The sequence below is a fragment of the Falco naumanni genome, chromosome 3, assembly GCF_017639655.2.
Source record: "Falco naumanni isolate bFalNau1 chromosome 3, bFalNau1.pat, whole genome shotgun sequence".
NCBI lineage: Eukaryota > Metazoa > Chordata > Aves > Falconiformes > Falconidae > Falco > Falco naumanni.
The window spans coordinates 88399692-88424943 of record NC_054056.1 but is presented as its reverse complement, the minus strand read 5'-3'; the positions used below and the strand labels follow the sequence as shown (position 1 = coordinate 88424943).

The window sequence follows — 25252 nt, the reverse complement described above, 5'->3', positions numbered from 1 at the left end:
ATAAAAGTACTTAAAAAAATTATTTTTTTAAATGGGAGCTATGTTATAAAATATAAGTCATATGCAAATGATATGTCAGCTCAGGATGGAACATTTATTGATGAACCTTTGAAACGTTTTTATAGCTTATGATTTTGCTATGATAAATGTAGTTATTCTTATTTTGTGCTAATAAAATCTATCACTATATTTTTACCTATCTGACATTACTCTCCTGAGAATACTTGAGGATTATGCATAATGTGTTAGATATCTGTAGAAAATCAAGATGAATCAAGTTCAAGAATATTGGATCAAGTGTCTTCTTTAGTTTTGAAATGCCATTGTTTTTTATTTTTCTTTTCTTTTTAATTTTACCATTTTAACTTTTATTTCCTTTTTTATTGTTTTTTGTTTTGTTGGTTTTTTTGCATCAATATTTATTTTCACAAGGAAAAACAATTGTAAAAATTCAGTGGTGTGCTTGTAGTACAAAGTGATGCTTGCTTGTTTTACATGGCTTAAGATATTTAGCCTGTCTCCTTGTGCCTTCTAAAGCTCATAAAGTTCATAGCAATATCTGGTGGTTGGCTGCTTATAAAAAACAGATATTTAAATTGTTATTATTCACTGCCAGTGTCCATGCTGAATCATAATAAGAAGATGGCACCAGAATGATACTTTTTTTTTTCTTTTTTTTTTTTTCAATGAGGAAACGTGAATAGTAAAATTTATTCTGTGTACCTGTGGGAATTTATATGGTGCTAAAAATGAAATTGTCAAGCCATCTGCACTTTCAAATGTTATGGTAAACCAAATGTAGCAATAGAAATGCTGCTGTAAAACTCATACTACCAGTGCCACCATCATAACTTTCAACTGCACTTATCCCACTGCTTGACAGTTTTATTTTGAAAAATAGATTTACTATAGTGTTAGATCATGGAGCAGAGATATGACAGAAACTTGATGTGGGAAAGAGAGGATGTGAATAAAGGAAGCATGAATAATAATTTGGGAATTTTAGTATGAAAATATTTGATCCTGGCTTGAAAGACCAAAATTAAGAGCAAGGATGACTGAAGAAAAAACCTCAAACTTCAGGGTTAGATTTAACTGGCTTTGGTTGAATATGATTCCTAAAAGTTTTGAGAATTTTTTTCATCACTTTAACACAGTGATTAGATGCTATATCCTACACAGATCTTGCACTACACACATTGTAAATAACATGAACAAAAGTCTTGGTTGCTGACAGCCCAGAAGCACAACTATTTAGGATTCTGATTCTACAAAGGAAGAACTACACTTGCTAAAAACTGCATAATTGTTTGCAGTAGTTAGTAGGTAGTTAATAGTCTGAAAAATATCTGGAGTTAAATATTCAATATTTTAAGTGAAGCATGGCAATACAGATATCCTTTATTTCCAGTAATTTTTTTAGAATGTCAAATATACACGTTGAAAGACTTCAAATAATTGCAGTCACAGTTCATCCTTCTCAATTGTTTCCCTACAGTGATGATATTTGACAAAGCATTGTTGCAACAAGTAAGACATTTTGACTTTTTTATCACTTGCTTCATTCTCAGCTTGTGACTTTACCATTTTACTTGTTATCATACTAGATCTTACATTAGAAAATAAAAGCAGAGAGGTGAAACATTCAGCAGGTTGCCCAGACTTCCGGAAACATGTGGTGCTTTATTCTCCATGAGCATAACAAACCCACCAACCAACCTTAAAAAAAATATTTGTAAAATAAATACAATGGTTTCTGCCAAGCTAGCATAAGCTAGGACTCTGAACGATCATTAGTTATCTATAAGAAGGATCAAACTATAACTATTTTAGTTTTGTCATATATTCTTTATTTCCATTATAATCACATTAATGAGGTGTACTGATTATTCACTAGTGGAAGTGCAATATGAGCTAAATGAAAGCATACTGACTTAAGGATTCATTTTTAATACATTTTAAGGTACATAAATATAAGCTAGAAATAAAAGGAGTTAATTCTCATCACAACCAGGCAAGTTTTGCACTGATTTTCGGCTCTAACTCCTCCTAATATTTGGAGTTTGAAAGCTTCTCAGTTTTTTCTGTTTTTTGAAAATCCTCTGATCCCACTTTCCTCCAGCTGAGGGACAGAAGCTAAACAGAAAAAAACCCTAAAACAACAGACCCAACCACAAATCACCTAAACCCCCCTGAAACAAACAAACAAACAAACAACCCCCCCCAACAAACAAAGTGAAAACTGTCAGCCAGATGGAACATTTGGATTTCTTATATACAGTCCTTCCCACTAACAACTGACACAGTTCTAGCAGACTAAACGTGTCTCCAAAGCAGATGTTAAATACAATTCCCTCTAGGTAGCATCAATGGAAGTTTTGGCCATGTATGTTAGAGCTCTCAATGCCCCACTGTCTCCATAAAATACTGTTAAATTTACCTTTTCTCTATTTACCCAGAAATAATTTGGTTCTTATTAAGAAATTATGTGAAGAAGAATTTAGTTTCTAAGTCTGCTGTTCCCACATCTACACTTCCCTTCTACTTCAGTCTATATGAATATGCAACAAATTCCTGGCTTAGTTGTGCTGTCACTTATAATGGTGTGTGCTCAACCCTTATTTATTTTGGTATGACCTGATCTTGTTAATAGGTAAATTTGACTTGTTGGGTATGGCTGATAATGATCTATTCCTAACAACTGGTGTTACGTTTATTCCTTGTGAGGCACAGAGAAAGGTAATAGCATTACATACATCACAGCATATGCCTCTCAATGCTGTGCAACAGCTGTCATTTTGAATGATCTTCTGAAACAGAAATGAGCTGGCTCAGTATCATTCACTGGATGCCATCTGTTGTTCACACCAGAAGTACTAACTAGTAAGGTCCAAAATGCATGACTTCTCTTATCGTTGCATTTGAAACTGTCATTACCATCTGAAGCCTTCTGTGTCCAGTCATGTGAGTTGGCAAAACCACATGGGAGGAGGGACAGTGAATGCCTGAAGATCCTCACCCAGTGTAATCAAGCTCTATAAGTGAATTTTGTAAGGAATCTCAGTAAGGGTACTTGCCAGGTTAGCACAGACCCTAATCCCAGGTCAACACAGACCTCAGCTTTCCATGACTTCTTAATAGACCTCTGTGTCTCTTTTATTTTCAGTACTTCAAATGGCTCTGTACATACTCATTGTTTGAACCCTTTCTTCCTTCAACTGGCAGGGGAGAGAAGACGAATCTTTTGACTAAACTGTAGTGTCTGTGCTTGGAAGTGGGTGACAAGCAGCTGTAAAGAAGCTGATAAAAAATTTACTCTGGAAACCCAGCATGGGAGGGACTGAAACTATATCCCCTCTCCTAATTAAAACTGTGATAAAATGAAAATATGCTTTAAATCACTACAGTGAAAACAGGGAGATTAAAAATCCCCTCACTTTAAACAAACATTTAATACCACTGAGGGTCAGCTAAAATATAAAACCAACTGCAAAACAACTCTCCAGATTTTCCCTCTTGGTGACTCTGGCATACACATGATCCTAGATCTTTGGGGTAATATTACATTTCCTTATAAAATATTTATACAGCACAGTACCTTAACCTCCTAAGTCTGTGTAACAGCCTGCTTAGCCTTACAGGTAAGTGCAATGACTAATATGGACAACCACGACTTTATCTCTTACCATCTCTTTCCAAATGTGTTTGAGTAAAATATATTTTTAACCTTTTCCCCATATATTTTAAATGTCATCATAAAAAATAACAATGGACAGACCAAAGTGAAGTATCCAACAGGTCAGTTCGTATATGTATTCACAGAATCATAGAATCATAAAATCATTTAGGTTGGAAAAGACCTTTGAGATCATCAGGTCCAACCGTTAACCCAGGACTGCCAAGACCATCACTAAACCATGTCCCTAAACACCACATCTACAATTTTTTTGAACACATCCAGGGATGGTGGTTCCGTCAGCTCCCTGGGCAGCCTTTACAATACTTGACCATAGGTCTTCTCTAGACCCTTCTGTGATGTAACTCAGAAGGGTCTACATGATGTCAAAGAATGTCTTTTCCTTCAGTGATATTATTACCAAAAATAGCAATGCTTTTTAGACACACAGATGAAGGTAGTGCTTTGAAGGAAAAATAAGCACATGGTTCCTACACAATAGAGGCCTCAAAGCAAGCTCTTCAGATAAGTACTAAAATGCAAATTATGCTCCCTTTTCCCTATTTCTAGGGGGCATATGAGGATCTTTATTCCCCTTTTTCAACCAAAGCTTTCTGTGTTTGAATGTCTCTACTAAAAAGACACAGGTGAGGAGTGTATTTTGGAGAAGAATCTGAAGAAAGCAAAAATGTAAAAAGGAGAAAATAGTTGCAAGAATAAGACAGGAGGCACCATATGTTGAGAAGACCCTAGTAAAGATTCTGGAGGACAACACAATTATTGGGGGAAGTGTTAAACTAAAGGCTTAATATGAGATGATGAACCAGGTGAGATAATTATGGAAGTGTTCAGTGAGGAAGAAGAGCTTGCCTAGGATGCTAGAGCAAACTGAAGCTGGGAAACTGGAGTTGTGGGCTGGTGAGGTAAGCTATCCAGTTGCAAGAGCCAGGAAGCATCCTCTCCAGAAGGTATGAGGGGGGTACACACTGGCACAACGGCTGCTTCTGTAGACATGCATTCCTCTATATAGACAATATATTTAGCTAGTAACTGCAACAGTAGGGATTCAACCACTGAACGCTCTGTACAGAAGGCAGTAGGCTATTCTTCATATTTAAGACAGTTTAGGTAACCTGAGGTTTGTGTACACACTGTGCTAACACCAGGTAGAGTCGTACAGCTACCTTGTATTACCAGCACCTATTAAGTCAGTTGGGTGGTTTTGAATGATTCATCACCCACAACCAGAGGTTAAATCTGACTGCCACTGGTACTAAAGGCAATCCCCCCTTAATTTCAGAAACACAAGGTTTTCACCTATGAGACATCAGAACCTCAGTTTGTTGTCTTTAGGCCACACTAAAGAAAATATGCTAAGAGAAGTATTTTAAATTCTCTGGCCATTTCAGAAATAAACCGGTCATCCTTTGTAAGTAATTTAACTTCTTGAGGAGAAGGAGAGACAGAGTAGTAAAAGTATATGGTCTCCATGAGGATAGGATTTTCTATTTTTTATTTATTTATAAGTTTTCTTACCTCATTTTGTCTTAAAATCCACTCTTCTTTCCTCATGAAATGCAAAGCTGTTGTGTGGTATCACTGTAAATGTATTACATTATCAACCACAGAGCCTCTTGGGATGACTTCATTTTCATTGAGTTTGATCCCTATATAGTTGGTACCAAAATATTCTGTGGGCTTATTGAATGAAAGGTGTTTTATAAATGTAAGTTATCTGTAAGGCATATTTAATTTTGCATTATCTGCAGTGATAGAACATTTTTCATTTCATTGTGTTTGGCAGAACCACTATATAGCCCTTTGAGAGTCTTTCTTATTTCTTAGCAGTGTATTAATATTAATACTGAGTGTACTGAAGACTATATATGTATATTTATATGCTTTTGTACAGGTAACAAGTTCTGGGTGTTCAAGGACACTACTCTCCAGCCAGGTTATCCTCATGATTTGATAACACTTGGAAGTGGAATTCCTTCCCATGGAATTGATTCGGCAATTTGGTGGGAAGACGTTGGGAAAACCTACTTCTTCAAAGGAGATAGGTAGGTACAGGGATTCTGCAAGGAATCAATTTGGTGGATATTAGTTAAGCATGTTAATATTTTCCTCTATTTCTCAAAATGAGAAGGCAAGCTACTTAAACAGTTCATTTTCTGTCAATGAAACTCGGAAGGCCATGTTGTTTTCACATTTCTTATAACCTAAATTATATTTGTGTGACTATACTGAAATGAGTATATGTATACCCAGTGGAAAGTTTAAGTATTAGAAATCAACAGGCACATCGTAGATGTGGCAAATTTAAATTTAAATATTCAAAGTAATATAGTTATGTACACTCTTACCTGCTCCTTTTTATCCATTTTTCTAAACTCTAGCACATAAACAGGCAAGGCGTGATCTAAAGCTTTTTAAGGTCAGTGAAAATAACATCTCTGCTACTATTTAAAAATGAGGTAAGAATGGGAAATGACAGCTAAACCAGGAAGTTAGAGAACAATTTGAGCAGTTCCTTAGGAATAGTTTTAAAATAAATCTTACAGTTCCCTTCAGAAGCGACACTTATTTTTATGATTAATAAAGAACAGGAAAAGATGGTAAAATCTGAGTATTTTTCAGTCCTGAAAGAGACGTGCATTAGTCACTTAGTGTCTCTGTGTCTTCATTTCCCTGTCTCTAAAAATAAAGGAAATAATATTTGTCGGCTTTATAGAGATGTTAAGAGAACTCATTAATTTTTGAATCCCTACAAGTTATATGAAGGATGGGGTTGACAGATTTTCATGATGTTACCATTTGTTGATTGGTGTTTCGCTGTGCAAATTCTGAGTGCTCAGAGAGAAATTATTGTTTATTAATAATTGTAATGTTTGTATTAGTATTGTTAAAAGTATGATGACTGCTTTTGTTACTGTGCAGTATTTAGGATTTTGAGACACTAATAGTACTCATGGATCACTTAAATTAATTTAATGCACATCATAGAATATGTTTAGCACACTGCAGTTGCTCATTTTTAAGCAGTACTAGAATATCGTACTACAGATTGCCACAACAAATTTTATTGTAAAAGCTTTTTTTTTAAAAAAAAATATCCAACACCCTTGATGAGAAAAGCAGATAACTAAGTAAAATGTTTGTGGTGTTTGAAAACTAGGTATCATTTCAAGCAATTAATTTCCACAGTAAAGAAGGTGGCCACCTAAATAAGTTGCTTGCTGTGGCTGAGTAGATTTTTAAAATATTAACGTTTATTTTAGGTAATAATTTTCCACCTCCACACTCCTGGGAAAGTATGCACAGTAGGAATCTTATGTGACCTGTACTCCTTTAGGCTTTATACAGCAATGTCCTTTTATATTTCCATGTACAAGCAGTTACTTATAGTCAAGACTTTCCTAAAACACTAGTGGTAATAACAGAAGACAAAAAGAACTATCAGAGAAAACATCTGGTGATGGAGAAGTTGCTACTTAGAGCTAACAAGCACAATAAAACTCAGCAGGTTATAAATGCCAGAGTGTTAGAAGAAGATAGAACAACATGAGCCTTGCAGAGATAATTGAGCTATTACAGGAGATTGACCACCAGTGGGAATAAACCCATATACCACTAAGCTTCTCAATGTGTATTATTTATATCACAGTTTTTTCTTAATGTAAAGTTAGAGTTGAATTCTCCTGCTGGTTTTAGTAGTATGTATAAGTCTACTGTAGAGGTGGATCTTTTCCTGAAGAAGGTATCACATGAGAATGTACCTTCCTGGTGGCAGGAGGTAAGAATGAAAGAAACCAAAAAGTTACCAAAAATAACAATGTTCCTCCTTATGTAAGTCAAGGACCTCTATACTTTTTTATTTTGACATTAATCTTAGTTAAGGAGCTCCAGGGCAGAATCTAGACAGAGTTAAATGTCCCAGAACATGAGTATACATAAAAATGTTAGAGCAATAGAATACAAAGCATCAAATATTGGCTATAAAATGGAAAGGGGGGGAGGGATGAAACCAAGCCAAACAAAAAACCCAAACCAAGAAAAACACCAGTAAGATTTAAAAGTCCAATTTGTAAATTCTAATACTCATATGTCTAAAGCAACTCATGTATTGATTGTTATTATTAATATTTGAAATGATCCATTTAAAGACTAATGATAATTCTTCCTAATAATCGTATGAAAGCTAAAGAGGAGAGAAAAGATGACTACAGAAAACATTTTGCCCTTACTCATTCCTCTCCTACCAGAGCTGAGTAGTGTAGAACAAGATGATAATATTGCTGCATTTCTTGACACATGGTTTTGTCACATGACCCATCTGGTGTGACTGGGTTTTGTCGTTCAGAATTTAAATGATTTTTTTTCTTCATAAAGCTTAGTCATCCAATAGTTCAGAATATCATTAATAGGATTAGATACAGGAAAGAACATGTATAAGCAAATATTTTCCAAATTCCCTTTCTCTAAAGCCACGATGTGCACTTTCATTGATTTTCCCTCTGTTACTTTATTATCCTTTGAGATACAGTAGCACAATATATATAGTTTTTAAAGCTCAAATCACTCCAATCATTGTGGAGTCTGCTTGTGAGCATTTGGCATGCTAAAGAGAATCAGGAGTAGGCTTTTCCTTACCCTGTAGACACACTCATTATTCCAGTACAGATTGCCAAGATAGTACCGTGATCAGTCCTTCCCTCATAGGATTTGTCATCCATTCTTAAAAAACAGTAGGTTTGGTACTTTTGGGTGTGCACTGGCTGTGTCCTTAAAGATATATTTTTAATGACAATGTATGTTTTAAAAAGTCCTATAGAACTGTCTATTTCCATCATGCAGTCCAGTGGAAAAATACAAATGTGTAAAATGAGGAGCTCAAAAAGGTTAAAAGTTGGAAGAGAAAAAAGTAAAATGAGTGGAAGTATGCAGGTAGGAAATAGGGTTCTGGGAAAAAGGGACAGAGTAAAAGGTAAGGTAGTTGATAAAAAGTGCAAACGAAGAAGAAACACAGAGTCAAAAGATGAAGAAGAACTGGTTGCAATCGTATTGATGTCAGAGCTTTGTTTACTACTTCTACATGTTGTTTCTTTCTACATGTAAACTCTGAAAGATGTTAAATTTCAAAATAAAGGACATTGTTGGCTGGTTACTGATGCATATGTGACTAGATTAAGAAATCAAGCTATAAAGATAATTTATGCATAAGAAAGAAAAAATACAAATGTTCTTTAATGTAACTTGCTAACTCTTAACCCACTTGAAATCTGCCACCTTTTAATTTCATTGGAAGTTTAAAGCCGAAGAAATGCCACACAGGGAGAAATACAGAGGATTTTAGACCATTTAACTTTTTTAAAAAGATGTGGATTGATTAGAGTGTCTAAGTACCTTTGCAGGGACAAAATACCATCCACTAAATGGACTCTTTAATGTATCGAGAATGATCACAACAAGGGTTTCTAAAAGCTGAAGTCACATGAATTCAGATTAGAAAGAGGGTCAGGTTTGCTGCAGTGACCAGATTATCAATTGAAGTGATATATTCTCAGGCTTTTGATGTCCTGAAATGGCAAGTGACTGCCTTTTGATGTGATTTTTCACATGGATAAAACTGATTAAAAAAACCAACAACCCAAAACATTCTCCAAGACTACTATGCTCTAAACTGCTATGCTCTAAATGAGTGGAACGAATCAAAATATGAAACAACCCACCCAACTGGCGTATCCAGATACACAGAGATACTAGACATACAGTATGTTAATTCTCAGAACCAGCTTATAATAAGATATGCATAGCAATTTAGCCAGCTGCGTAACAACAAAGAAATTATCTGTACATGTAAATAAAATCACAAGTGCAAATACTTCTTACATGTTCAGGTTGCCTAGAATGTGCATGCGTAAGGTTTTTAAATTGGACGAGGGCTGGCTGGCAAAAAGGCACAAAAGCAGGTTGAATTTTATATTACACTGTATCTACTTAATTATGACATTAAAAGCTACTGTACTGCATACAAATAAGGAGTTAAATTAAAATTTCTGTGAGTATTTTAATCTGAAACTATGGTTGTTTTCATGATTAAAATGTTATCTAAAACATGAATGTATCTTTGCATATGTTGTATCTCTATTACTGTGCAGACACACCAGGCATCAGAATTGCTGCAATTAAAAGTGAGATGCATCCTGATTTGGTTGTCAAAGTGCAGAAATCTTTTATCTTCTTTCTGCTTACATGAAACTGTTGTCCAGTCAATCAAATAGATTTCCTTGTAATCAGGTAGTATGTTTAAAGACAAGAAGTCAAGCATTCCCATTTGTGGCTAGTGAATGTATCAAATATTAGAAGGAAAAAATACCTAGTTACTCATCTGCTACCTTATAAATGATTTTTTTTTCCCTCCCCTTTAAAAAAAAAATCAGGTACTGGAGGTACAGTGAAGAAATGAGATCCATGGACCCTGGTTATCCCAAACCAATCACAATTTGGAAAGGTATCCCAGAATCTCCTCAGGGAGCCTTTGTCCACAAAGAAAATGGTATGCAAACACATTCCTCTTTTAATGATTTACTAACAAACTTTATGTAAGGTAGGGTAGTAGAGAGGTGATTAACTATTCAGGCTAAGTAGAGAAGGAATTCTTGATTTACGAACAGAATATTTCCTCCTGTAGAACTTGCTTTCATGAAAATGGCTGTTTGTTTGCATGGACCATTTAACACAGTGGAGAAAATCTTTCAAATTTAGTATCATAAACTTTAATTTCCATTCTTTTTTCCCCCTGTGTCTTAATTCACTTAATTATGTTTGTTCTCTGCTGAATTATAGTACCTTTTAAAACAAGCTTCCTAAACACACAATATCTCCATTTGAATTGTCAAGGTGTTGGCTGTTTAAACAGCTTAGAGGGTATTAATTTCATGCCGAACAACTGAAAAAGGGAAGAAAAATCTTTATCTAAGCAGAAATATCCTTAGGAATCTATGTAAATCAAAGATGTCATAAGCCCATGATGCAGAAATGCTGATCACAAGGATGTTAGCATGAAGTGCTATTACCTGTATCAAGATGCATCGTCATGTGCAGGAACCTAGGATCTCAGCTGGCCACACCTCCAAAGGAGTGAGAGCAGCCAAAATCTCCTCCGTCTTACGAAAATTCAATGCTACCCAGGGGCTGCTGGCAGGCTGTCAACAGAGCCCTCCATTGCACATAGATTAGATCCTTTTGATGGGAATAAAAATATGCATTTGTCATCACTGATTATTGGAGAACTCTTGTATGGCATTTATGATTTATTTATTAGTAGGTTCTGAGTTTAGTCTGCCTCATAGACAGCACATGTATATATTGCCTTATTATTTTAATTTCCTTTTAATAAGCAGATAAAAAGATTTTTTTCCTTGTATGAATAATTTCAGTCTCCTATTTCAACCTCTAACTTGATCCAGTAATTTACCATGAAAATGTTTGGGGTCCTTTCCAGAAAAGTTTAATTGCTTCCCTGCCTTGTCTCTCTTTTATCCAGAAGCAGAAAACCTCTCTGGATTCTGGCCTTTTGGGCTGGATGTTTTTTTGTGCTTTCTTTTATTTGTTTTGTTTTGGTTTAAACTGGAAAGTAGGTCAGTCAAGATGACATTCTGCATACATCACATTCAGTAACTAACTGTAAATACACATATATGTGGAAATGGGTGCAAACATTATGCATGCACTGAAAAACATAATGGGTATAATCTCTGCTTTCTTCCCTCCATTACTTTTAAGGCATATTTTTAAAGACTTACATCCAAAAGGAATGTAATACATAGACAGACACATATATGTATGTATATATGCATGTATGGGGTTTTTGCTTACCTTGATTGCAGGGGGATTGCATTCCTCATAATAAGTTTTCTGTACTGAGCTCTGGAACATGTGTGTCTCATTACAAATGAAAATTATCTTGCTGTAACACTCAGACCAGTGGGTCTGAAAGTACTGCAGAGGCAGAGGACTCATTTCTGAGGCAGGACAGACTTGATTACATCAAAGCCACTTCTTTACCCCAGTGGCTGTGGTAGTCTGCCTGGTTCTTTGAATGAGGACGGTGGTAAAAAATGACATGAGATTGTGAGGAGGAGAAGAGAAAGTAGGCATTCTTGTGCTTCTCAGAAAGCCTAAAATGGCCCCAGGGCAGAAAGAGGGACTGAAAATGATACCATAAAGTTCCCAAGAAGACCATTAAGACCTTTTCCCTGAAATCAAGTAAATAGATGTCTTAAGAAACAGTTCACAACTCCACTGTTGTTTGTATGAAGAGAGAAAGAAACAAAAGCAGATGCAATTAAGAAGTACCACAGCTTAGTTGGAAACAAATTGATTACATTTTGCCTGAAACTTTTCCTTTCTTTGAGCAGAAGCAGAGTTGATAAGGAAGTTTCACTATATAGCTTCATAAGGGAACATTTGATAGCGTATCTTTCAGTGAATCCATTTCATTTTAAAGAGTACTTTTTTCTTTCCCTTGTCTTTCTATTGCGTAAACCATGTAAATGAACACCTCCAATAAGTCTGATCATAAAGGAGTTTCCTTTACTGTCCACAAAAATTTTCGGTATTCTTGCAGTAAGTGGCTTGGGAAAGACTAGAAAAAACAATTTTTTACTCTAGATTTTTGTGAAGGAGTCGGTTATTTTTTTTTTCCTCCGTTTAGGCATGTTTAGTAATAACATTGGATTGCACCTCAATGATCAAATACTAGCTTTTTGCAGAAAACTTAAATCTGTTTACACCTGTTTTCTCTGGGCAAAGCTGCTGTTATTTCATCCAGTATCTTTCTTCTGAAGTACAGCAGTAGGGTATGTGAATTAAAGAAGGTAAATTCTCATTTCTGACTAGCATAGTGTTGCAATTTGTTTCAGTAGACTTCCCACCTTGACGAGGTTGTGATGCTTTGAAGTCCTGGCCCTGAGGATTCCAACTCTGGTTGGGTTTTCAGTGAATGAGCAAATCATCTGGACCCTGATCATATTGATCATATTCTCTGAAATTCCTTTATTTTTATTTTTATTTTTTTAGTAATGGAAGAAAATAAAATCCTAGTTTACTGAATTAAAAAAAAAATACCCAACTGTAAAGATAAAAAAGTTGTAAAGGAGATTGGAAAGACCTATAACGGAAGTATATTTCTTACATCTTTTTAATATTTTAATAACAAAAAAAAAAAAGACCCACAACCCTTATTAACAGTAGTTTTGGTCTGTTGATGACATGTTTTGATCTGAAATGACTATGAATAATTGCGATTTTCTTCCTCAGGCTTCACATATTTCTACAAAGGAAAAGAATACTGGAAATTCAATAATCAGATGCTCAGGGTGGAACCTGGCTATCCCAGATCCATCCTCAAGGATTTTATGGGTTGTGATGGACCAACAGATCGAGACAAAGACCGACACAGCCCTCAAGATGATGTTGACATTGTCATCAAACTGGACAACACAGCCAGCACTGTGAAAGCTATAGCCATCGTCATTCCCTGCATTCTGGCCTTGTGCCTCCTTGTCTTGGTTTACACTGTGTTCCAGTTCAAAAGGAAAGGAACACCCCGCCACATACTGTACTGCAAACGCTCTATGCAAGAGTGGGTGTGATGTAGGGTTTTGGTTTTTCTCTTTCCTTCCCAGGAGTTTATGGTAACTTGAGATTCAACACAAGAGCTGTTATGCAGTTTCCTAGCTAGGAGCAGGCATCTGTCAGTCTGAAACAAAGCTGATCTTTAAAACCCAGGGGGTTGCCTGTCCTGCACGTGAGTGGCGATTCGCTCAGCTGGGAAGCTTCCATGCTACACAGTATCTGCTGTTTCTTCAGTCCTTTGTCTTTCTTTGTCATTTGATTCTAGGCCTTTCCTCTGCACGCTCAATGCCCTATAAACTGTCAGGATTAACTAATGAAGAGGAAAAAAATAAATCTCCAATGTTTCTACATTTTTCACTGAAGGCCTGTTCCCCTTTGAAAAAATTTTTGGTGAAAGTAAATTTTTTTAGAAAAACACAACAACCCATAATGGAACTTTCAGGAAAGTGAGAAGACCCAAAACAGCTTTGTCTCCAAAGAGGATTGCTTTCTGTCTGCTACGGATAAAGTCCTATACTCCTACTTCCAGTTTTGTCAGGTGGGAGACTCAGATGACATGCAGGACTTCAGACTGTTCGGACAGCCATTTTCCAACAAACAAGGGGCCAAAATATCTGCAATATAGTAACAGCCTTAATAATACATTCATTTTGTGTTTTTTACAGCTGCTCTGGGCTATGTCCTCAATGTTTTAAACTCATTTGTATTCATTACTATATTCAAGCAAAACCTTTTTATTGGTGTGTTTGATTTTTGGTTGGTTTTCCTGCATAATCTTTCCCAAGCTGTACCAGGCCAACTGCCCCAGGCCTTTCATAGGTCTGTCAGGAGCACTCATTCCAAAGCACGATAAAAAGCAGTGTGTCTCTGAAGTGGATTTCAATGAACTAAAGCAACAGTCATGCTACAGAGAAAATTGATGCTGGTATTACATCGGTGGTGTAACCCTTTGAGAACTATTGCATCCGTTTTCAGAGTCTGGTGGATGTTAATCTTGGTTGTCATTAAATTATAGGATTGTGTTTGGGTAATACAGATTTTAAAAGAAAAACAATTTTTCAAAACAGATTTCCTGTGACTGCAAGTAAGTGTTTTTAATTATTTGCATTATTGATAGAAAAGCATTTGTAACATAAATAGTTACCAGCTACTTTTTGGTCAAAGGAACCAAACCTGTTTTAATAACTTCTACCACTTACCGAGATTTTTTCTGAACTGGCAGCAGTTTTATAGCTTAGCCTCTTATCTTAAGCATCTTGAATTTTTCTTTTAAACTATGTTGTATGATAATTCAATTTGCCTCTGCAGAGGCAGAGCTACAGTTTCAAAGGAAAGCAAAAATGGTGACTCTGATATTGCATGAGAATCCTCTGGTGTGTTACCCCATTGCATGTTCACCATAGTTCTCAAAGGGTTAGTCAAATTTCTGGCCTTCAGCCGAACATGGTATCACTGACAGAGCCAAGGGACCACCAAAGCATCTTGTCATTCAGTGTAATTTTTGCTAACAGCAGTATTGTCATTTTCATGTGACCTGCAGAGCAGGTTTGTATCAATATTTTTTTCCTAGAGAAAAGTCAGCAACTGACAGACCTCTTTATTGATTTTAGGAGCTGCTTCTTGCAGTGGTAGGCTTTACAGTCACTGGGCTGTGAACTTATTAAAGATGGTCAGAATGATGCACCCCAAAAGTCAGATGCCTGGTTTTTTATGAAAGCCAGGATTTGAGGGGAGTAGCTTTTGCAACAATGAACAGCTTGCCTTGAACTTGATTATTGACCTGTTGACTGTCATTACAAAGTTAAACATTGTCTTCTGTGAACAGCTTCACTGTCTGAATTTCCTTAAAGTGTACTGTCCAATGTCTTTGGTCTTTGACCTTTAACTTGCAAACTGGCACAAACTGAAGGGAATCTGGTGTTGCAAATGAACTAAGATGAGTTTTATTTCTTAAGAGGCCTAATATACATTATCCAAAATTCAAGGAAAAAAAAAAAAAAGGTTGATGTGTTTTAGTAGAAAAGAACTGACATAAACCAAAATATTTATGATAGATCTGTAGAAGGGTATTTTGCTATGTATACATGCACACTCTAAAAATGAACTACAGTAGAAGTTAATTTTTATTTAAATTGAATACAATTTTCAGTATAAAACTATAATTTCTACAAATAGTTAGTTATTAATAAAAAGGCTATAGGAAAGTATTAAAATACTTGAAATGGCCAGTATGGGCTTTTACATAAAATGAGACTTTTATACTACATCCAACCAATTTCTTACTGGTTTCTTAATCCACATAACAGGATCACTTTTTAGAGAGTGTAGGTATATATACATGTATATTATGGTTATTATTATTTTGGTAATGGATAGCTTGATTGCCTTGAATTTATATTTATATTGAGCATAGCATGAAAAATAGTGTGGCTTTTTTTTTAATTACATGACTTTATATTGATTTGAGGACTTATTTTATGTTCATGTGTGGCATGCTATAAAGCATTGCAAACTTGTTTCTTAGGGCATAAACAGATATACATATGTATGGCTAACAAAAATGAAGATTAGAAAAAGATACAGTTTTACAACAAATATGCAATGCAGGTGGCATTTTGGAGATGTTTTGTAGAGGTACTGCATACTGTAGGTTAGAAGTGCACCAGTATCAGCCCATAGCATTATTTAGTAAATCCAATTCAGTTGTTGCTGAAAATATAGATTAATTGACAGTTAAGTAACATAGGACATTTTATGCACATCAGCTTATTTGGTGAATTCAGAATTCTATGCCTGTTTGTCATATATATTTAAAAGTCTGTATGTGTTTGTATACTTATAAATGCACACAAACACACACATACACATACGTGCATATTTTAATCCATGGAGAGATTTTTATTGTCAACAAACTGCTATAACTTATGTTCTGCTGCAGACAGAACAAAATTATTCATGTTGCTGTTCCAATTTTGTCCCTTGGGTAGCTGGTGGAAAATACTAACAGCACTACTTATTCTGCGTTTGGTTTTCCTTTGCAATAGGAGAACTTACTTTATATTATCTTCAAGTTGGAACAGCATCTCATCGGGTTTTTTATTCACTTGAAAATCTCACTTCAATTTTGAAATATCTTTCATGGCAGCTTTAACCTTTTGTGAAACTGTTTCCCTGACAGTAATGAAGTGCTGAGCATGTTGACTGTTGTTCTTTGATAAGGTAACAAAAGTGTTTGTATTTGGAGAATTTATTTTTAATTATGCAGGAAGGTAAGTGTGATAAGTCTAGTGCTTCTCATATGGTACATCATAGATACATGAGTACATGATAAGTTGATTGTTTAATCTATTTTCTTTTACTTAAAAGTGCATATATGTTATATACAGAGAGAGAGAAAATATATATTGGCATGTTTGCGTCATGCAGAGCAAGATTGTGTCAGCATTTCTATTACATATGCCTCTTTTCAGTAGGTTATAACACAGTCATAAAGGTTTGCTTTAAGTAAAAGATGTAGAAGCAATTTTGTTCACAGTAATTCCCAAATACATACTGGCTAGTTTCAAATTACAGAAGTTCAGAGTAAATTAGTGATGTTGCCTGATCTAGTTGTGAACTCAAATGAGTAAAAGTTTTAAGACGATGTTATTTTTTGAACAGTTGTTTTTCTACCAGGGCCTATAATTATGAGAATTAGGAAAAAACAAATTGAAAATATTTTTAGTTCTGCACTCTTGATTCCTGCTCATGTGCCGTAACTCTTTTTCATACAGTTTTTAATAAACATTTCCATATTGCTATTGTTATGATCTGTACTGTAGAACAATACAAAAATGAATATGTATTGTGTTAATCAGTTACAGTCTATCAAGCTGACTATACAGGGTTATGTATCTTCAGAATACTGTGGTCTGTATGATGCAGGAGGCCAAAGCAGATGATGGCAGTATTTCCTCTGGCCTTTTAATGTATAAACCTATGAAAAGGTTGTTGACTGTAGACAAAAAATAATTTTTATCAAAAAATACATTTAAAAAACTATGTAACTGTATATTTACTGGATAGGCTGGGATGGAGAGGCTCAAATGGCTCCAAAGGAGCCCTTTCAAGTCTCCTGAATAAATGTAATACATATTTTATATATTCCTATACACTTGTTCTTTTTCTTCTTTCAAAGTGGGGCAAAGGGAGGGGATAATTAAAGGAAAAGTGGTTTTTTTTAGGCTAATTTTGTGAATGAAAATAACAGAAGCTAATAGATTCAAGTCTAAGGGGCAGACTTACACTTTTGCTTAGAAGTGTACTTCACCTCCCCAGCTGTTTGGTCGAGACTCCTGTGCCATTAGCACTGTGGGTTAAGAACAGAGTGTAAGGCTTAATTTTTGAATTTTCAACTTTTTGGGGGGCTCTTACTTCACAATCTTAATGTCAGTTAAATGTAGCTTTTGGTACCAAATTATATAGAATCAAATTCTAGCTTGTTGGTTAGAAAAAAGTGTGTAGAATAGAAAGTAGGTCTGCCTATAAGCAATGGAAGCATTACATTCCTATTCTAGGGGTTTTTTTTGCATCTGAATCATCGTCAGGGCAAATAAAAAATACACATAGAAAATTGAACAATGAACGTTCCAGGCACTGCATTTTGAAGAAAGTAGAAATGCAAGCTATCACACCATTAGCAGCCTAAATTTGAGATAGCATAAGATGACTGGGTTGAGGAGCAAGGATATGACTGTAGGGTTTTGCTCTGTCTTGGCTCCCATATCTTCTCAGAACATGGCCTGAGTTTTTGTCACCAGCTGCTGAGGTGGAGGAAGCCATGCACCGTGGCAGTAGGAGATGTGAAGCAGCCATTGCAGAGCAATAGCTCCCTGTTGTCTTTTGTTGTTAAGACTGTCTTTGGACAGCCCTGTTTCCAGAAGTGTAAATAGATGACTGCAGCCCTATGAGCCATAAGGAAGATCATTATTATCAGTGGAGAGAACAAATGTCACTGGCCACTTAGCTGTTCAGCTATGCTGAACAAGTCAAATAACATTGTGTGGGAGCTGAGGAACAGATAACCCATTATTGAATATAATGGTATAGCCGTGACTGATACAACAGCACTGTAATGTTAGATGCACTTCCTTAGCTCACACCACAGAGACTGCAGACAGAGTGGTTCACAGCAGACCATTTAAACATATGTCAGTTACAAAATCAGGTGTAAATGAACCATATACTCATGAAATTAAGCTCTGATTTATGCATGTAACTCAATTGTCTGCCACTGGTGTCACGAACAAATGTTATGTGTGAATCAGCTCTGTCTAACCCATTCTTGTGACTTGCCATCTGAGAAGTCAGAGGCTGATAAAGACATTGCCATCAGTGCCATCGATGCTGGAAATTTCTGGTAAGCATCAAAAGCATACCATCACTTGTTGCAGACTGACTCCATTTGATGCTTGACCTAATGTTAAGCAGCAAAGATTCTGTATGATGTGGCACTATTTGATCTATCTATGTAACTAAGAAAGCTCAGTAATAATCAGGAGATCATATTCTGAAGGATCATCAGTATATGACAACAGCAAGCTTCTGTGCCTAAAATCAAAATGTATTTCAAAGAAGCTCTTGGACAGCATTAAAAACATACATCATAAACAGGTCTTATTTCCCAATATACATAAGTTTTAGCATACAATCTACAAGATATAGTCAGTTTATTAACATTTGCGGTTGCAACTGCCCATTATGCGTTTTAGATATGACATTCTGTGAGAGGTGTTCATAAAGTATGTTTGCCCTGTGGAGATAGCCTTATGTACTGCTCTGGTCTGCCCACAGTATAGATGAAACAAATTTTAGAGACAGGGGAGACATAAATGAAGGAATGCTGATGTAAACTAGCATGCTAAAGACAATTTTCTACTTGTGGATATGCATGCAACATAGTGCTACTTGCTGTCACAGTAAAACTACATAAACAATAATCATTACACATACCAGCCATTTACAATGGCATGGAGCTTTCCAGTCACACAGCTTCGTTTCTTCAGCTCCTTTAGAATTATGTTGTCCACAGATGATAATTATAATAGCCACTACATAAACCAAATCTTTCTGTTTAGTTAATAGTAATTTCTACCCTATGAAATTGCATCACATCCTTTTTATAACTATGACTTTAATCTCCTTGGCAAGCTATTGGCATATCTGCATTTGTAGCCTTTCATGTCTATTACAGTTTTTCGCTGTTGCAGTAAAATATATACCGAACGTTCTCTCCATCTTGCCATCTGGCACTAACACATGGAATAATCATTTTCATTCTGTGCCATGCATGTGTCCTGGATCATCCATTTGCCCATCCGTTATTCTGGGAATGGGCTTTCTGGGAAGTGGGATTAGTAACAGAAGGCTGGGATAAAATAACTTCCTAAAGTACCTGGTTAGTCCTTAACAATATGACAATAGAGTTTGAAGAGTTTTTTAGTGAAGTATTATATTACTTACCCACTGGCAACAGAAAAGTGTAACTCTGCCAATCAGTGCATGCCCAGATGGGTTCACCACTTGCAAAGAGTAGTGTGTTAAGTCAGAAAAGAATGTTTCTAATCCATATTTCTGTCCTGATGTGTTGGCATACTTTAACACCCAGACTGCAAACACATTCATAGCTTATGTGGCTGTACATGAAATCATCTGCCCTGTAGAAGGTGAGAGTGCTTAGGGTCAGCAGGCAACCAGTGCTAATGTGTTTATAAGGTATGAATACCTTTTGGTTCCCTTTTACATTTAAAGGCGCAAAGAAAAGAAAGTAGGTGTCTCCATAACAAAAAAATGATGGTTTATAGTATTTTTTGTCAGTGTTCACAATTATCTGATATTATATATAGCTCAAACATTACTATTGAAAAACTGATATATTCCAGCTGAAATGCATACCCCATATTTAGGCATACAATGAATCTGAATAGAGATGCACATGTTGTGTATGCTATGCTTGGCTATTGCCACAAAATTGTCAGAGCTCACATACTGATTATCTTCACATCTTACGGGAGCACCATGTTGGAGTCAGCTCCGAGCAGTTTGTCTGCTTGGATATAAGTAGAGTTATGTAACTTAGGAAATGGTACATGTGATTGCATGTATTCAGAAGACATCAGCAACCTACAGTGCTGTTTTAAATGATCATGAGAACTCCAGTTCATACCTGCAAGGCATAGCTGAAGCTTGTATTTACATGGTTGTGTTTTCATGAAGTGTTATGAACTCTGGCCATGCCTCACGAGGTATAGGAAAACTATTAAAAATATCTTTCACGATAGCTGTTGTCAGTACTCACACAGCTCACAGAAATACCTGAGATTGTTATGCTCAAGAAAATTTAATCTCGAGTAGGAATCCAGAATTGAAGGAAAGTGTGATGATGCAAATAATCTATTCCCAGCTCTTACTCTATGTAATGTATTTGGTAAAACACTGTCAACTAAGTATATGTCTAACATCCACCTTTACTGTGTTTCCAAAACCATGCGATCTCTTGTCAATCCATGCACAGTATTGTCTTACTGTGTCTGACTAAAAAACATTTTAAAGTATAGGTCAAGGATTGTGATACTCCCTTCTTGTTTTCTAAGGTACAGAGGTCATCATCTGCTATCAATATGCATTCCTTTGAAGGTGGTAGTCTTTGGATCACAGTGATGACGAATACAGATTTAAAGGAACACCCTATTGTTTTTTCTTTTCTCAGAGAAAACTTAAATTAGTCATGAACTTTCTTTCCACAACTTCTAGGATCCACAGGAAAACAAACTACCTTGTTTCGTCAAAGACTGCAGACAGACACAGAAAAAAACAGCATAAGTACATTTCCATTTTTCAATTCAAGAATATAAGAAAAGGAATAAAATTGTTTTGGCTTATAATTGCAAGTACAAAACCAGTTTGTCAGAAAGGGAAAGAGCCAAGGACCACCAACACCACTATAAATTGCCTTTATCTGCTATGTAATCAACAATAATATAAAAACAAAGGAGATGTTATCTGGAAGTCAGTGAAAACTTTGAAAGTATTATTGGTCTCAAACAACAAGAATACCTGTTAGGCTGTAGAAAGTCCAGTGAATTTTGTATTTGGTGTCATAATCCACCAGAGAGCAGTCAGTCAAAGGGCTTCTCAGTATATTTAGTCTAAACCTGACTAGAAATATATATAGTGAGCATGTTATCTGCTGCAATCAAAAATCTATTGAGATTTAATCAAACTAACACCAGCCTGAATCTATGTGCAAAAACTTGTCACAGTGAAATGTTCTTACGTTTCTCTTCAGAAATTAGATTTAAAAAGTTGTCTACCATTTTAAGAACTCCACTGGATGAAATACCGAAGGGCAAAGAAACCTTTACCTCATACATCTTGATCTCCATCATATCTCAGTCCTGAAGTGATGTAACAGAAGTACTTTTATGACCCTTAGATAGATCACATACTGCTATTTGTTTATGTAAACTGAAAAGTAAAATCAAACCTCCGCCCCCTTCTTTCACTGTGCCCTGACACGTTTCCTGACTAATTCAGGCACTATTTAATTTTATGCGCTCTTGGTACACATGTGAGAAATGATCTATTCACAGTACAGAGAAAGCAAGAAGATTTTGTTGTCTGTCTCATTGAATCACACACAACTTTTTACAGTCTCTCACTAGGAAATAAAGCTTTTTTGTGCCTATGGTGAAGAGGTAGTACCTTCTCAAAAACTCATGTGAACATCTGAGGACCTCGATGTAGATCTTTCACTAAGTCTTGTTCATTGTCCAGTCCCCCAGCACTGAGCTCCAAGTTACTCACTTCAGATTATTGAAGTCTCTGCATTGACACTTCCATCTTTTGAGTCTTTTATAAAAAAAGACATGGTACAGCCAGCACTGACCATCATGGACTTCTTGTTTGCATCTTGGGGCTACTTGCCTGGTCACATATACAATGGTGTAGCAGAAGAGACCTATAATTTTTCATTCCAGCCACTGCATACCATTTGCATGTGTCATTTATGCCATCTGTGAGAAGTGATGAGTCTAGAAAGCTGCATTTCAGAAAAGGTTTTAGTATTTTCAGTGGTTCCAGTTCTCATCTTTAACTTTTTCCATTTTTCCTTTGCATTTGGATGCCTATAATATGTATCATGTATATTCACACAAACATTATATGGCTAGACTCCTTCCTCTACCACAAGTCAGTTCATACATACACATCAACTACCATTACATTATGCTGTAGCATAGTATGCTAGCACTGTTGCATGGCAGAATGCTTTGCTGTTATGCATTGTTTTCTGATTGAGCCTAATTTTTAGGTATCATAAATAACATATTTATGAAGAGCTCTGTCTGACATCTGCTACTGTAGTCTGGGAATCGGAGTGATTACACGGTTCAGTTACAGCTTGCAGAAAAAGGTGCAGGTGCTTGACTTCTGTAGGTTTATTGTATGTGATACGTGTTCTTATATCAGAAGCTCTTTGAGGGAGGTGATGCCTGCTCCTTGCCAGTCCTGTTGCTAGTATTGTTAGCAGTTAAAGCATGTACAGCTGGTTTTGTCGGTGTGTAGTCAATCAAAGTTTGATATGGATATGTACAAGAAGGGTACATTGTTTGCCATGCTTCACACACATTCTTGGTTTTCTTACTCGCACCAAGTGCTCTTGTATCTACCAGAACCTGCTTTCTTCCTTAGTTCTGCTCATTGGGTGTTATTTTAGCAGCAGATTTTCCATCTTGTTGCCATTCCTTCCCCCCCCCCCCCCCCCCCCCCCCCCCCAAATCCCTGTAATTCCAGCAGAAATTGTTCTGGTTCCAATACATTAACTAGAAGCTACTACAGTTCTGACTCTTCTCACACTTGCTTCTTTATCCTCCACCTCTGAGAAAGAGGAAATCAGCCTTTCATGCAGAGACATGGATTTTGGAACAGTTGTTAGGATAGCTCTGGAAGTGGTTTTATGCATAACATTATCATAAAATTCACACATTGTTAAACATCAACTCTTTTCAGGCACTACTTCTTAAACCACCCAACAATGGTTCATTTACTTTACAAAGCCTGACAAATAAGTCAGAATATGGATGGGATGATTTGTCTGTGACACAAATTTCTCATCTTTATTCCCTTTTCTCTACATAGCTCCATGTGCATTTCATGCCCATGTTTGGCTCATTAGGATGTGTGTTAGTAACAGAATAACTGGAGCATTTATTTTCTTTCTGCAACTAAATTTCATTTTATTATTGTTATTTTATTTTACTTTATTTCTTATTTTATTGGCTCACACAACATTCTATACAGTAACCTTTTTATAACTGACATATGTTATTCCTTCAGGTAGCTTCTACTGACAAACACAAAGCTTGTTTGTGTGCAAATGCAAGGCTGACTAAATGGTGCTAAAGTGTATTATGACTGTCAGATATAATCAGGCAAAATTTTGTGGTGCTTAGACTGATTTTTTCATTGATTTTATTGATCAATGCATTGAACAGTGTTTTGTCATACACAATTTGTCTTTTATTAGTAAACCAAGACCTCATAGTGCATTGTTAAACAAAATGGGTTAATTAATCTATGTAACAGCTCACCAAGCTATTATCTCTTTAACTCCTTATAATGTTGTGTGGTCAAGGGGTCATGATAATAATCTCATTGCTGTAGACCATTAACATGACTGAACATTTTCAACAAAGTACTTATGTTTACAATGCTATAACCCTTTGACTGCTGCGGCAACCTTTAACCACAGAAAGTCACGTGCTAGAATCATCATTATGGTTCTTGCCATGGCAATCAAAGAGTTAAGGGCTGTGCAGTGATTTGTTTATATTTATTAATTTATATTTATTTTTTGTTTTCATTTGAGAAGGGGGGAATTGGGGTGGGGCAGTTCTTGTCTGCTGTAAGTGTCTTAACCAAGGGAAGGGTTAAAATGGCTTTTTATACTATTGCATCTTATGTACTTACCATTGTTTCATTGTGTTGTAATTAAAAAAATCTGTCAATAAATAAGAGAACAGAACAAAGTTTCATAAATGCATTGTGGTTTAATTGATATATATTACTATAAGATTTATAGCTGCTGTTTCTTTAGGTACTGTATAACATTACAGACAACTTTTGCCTCAGAAGAACGCCTAACCATGTATAGAGATATGGCTATATCTGGGTATGAGCAGGGTGAAAGAAACATTAGTTAATTTTCCTAATCAAAGTAGAGCGGGAAAAACTGATTTTTATAGAAAAGAGGTAGTGTGTGTGATAGTGTGGACCTGTTTCTGTAATGTCTGAAGGGCCACTCATTAGAGATTGCTGTCCAACTACTACAGAAATGAACAGGTGGCTGAATTTCCTCCTTTGTTCTGTGTAAAAAAAACCATGAAAAGCATAATGTAAGAAAAAGGTAAGTCTAATGATTCAGATTAAAAAATACATGAAGAATAAAACCAAAAAATTATATAATTTTCTTGAAATTAAATCACAATGGAAGACCACAAGACTAAGATGCAAAGGACAGTTTTGTGAAACTTTGGCCATCCAACTCAGCTTTGCAAAGATCTGTGTTCCTCCTGTGTCAACAAACGTAATTCTTCTTAGGCTATACAGGATTAAAGGTTTTCTATGTCGAAGCATATGTATGGGTATAGGAAACCAGGAACAAGCTCAGAGACCCACCAAGGAAGAAGGCAGTGCTTGTAAGCTGATCCAAGACCCAAGGCCGAACTCTTCACATATCTAAGATACCTGAAACCTCTTCTCTATTCTATGTCAGAGGTGCATCTGTTTTACACTTGCTAACTCACAAGTTACTCATCATTCAAAAAAAAAAAAAAAAAGAAAAGAAAATTCCATTATTTAGCTGATTAAAGGAAGAAATGAAAAGAGATGAATAAA

At 35.9% G+C, this 25252-nt stretch overlaps 1 protein-coding gene across 1 annotated transcript in view; it reads left to right on the top strand.

The window, feature by feature from the left end:
• MMP16 (matrix metallopeptidase 16) overlaps window positions 1–24377 on the top strand; it is a 194453-nt gene extending 170076 nt beyond the window's left edge. Inside the window, exons 8-10 of the mRNA XM_040586220.1 lie at window positions 5589–5739; window positions 10120–10235; window positions 13001–24377. Coding sequence (XP_040442154.1) covers window positions 5589–5739; window positions 10120–10235; window positions 13001–13335 — 602 coding nt within the window. The 3' untranslated portion in view covers window positions 13336–24377. The remainder of the gene's footprint in view (window positions 1–5588; window positions 5740–10119; window positions 10236–13000) is intronic.
• The last annotated feature ends 875 nt before the right edge of the window (window positions 24378–25252 follow it).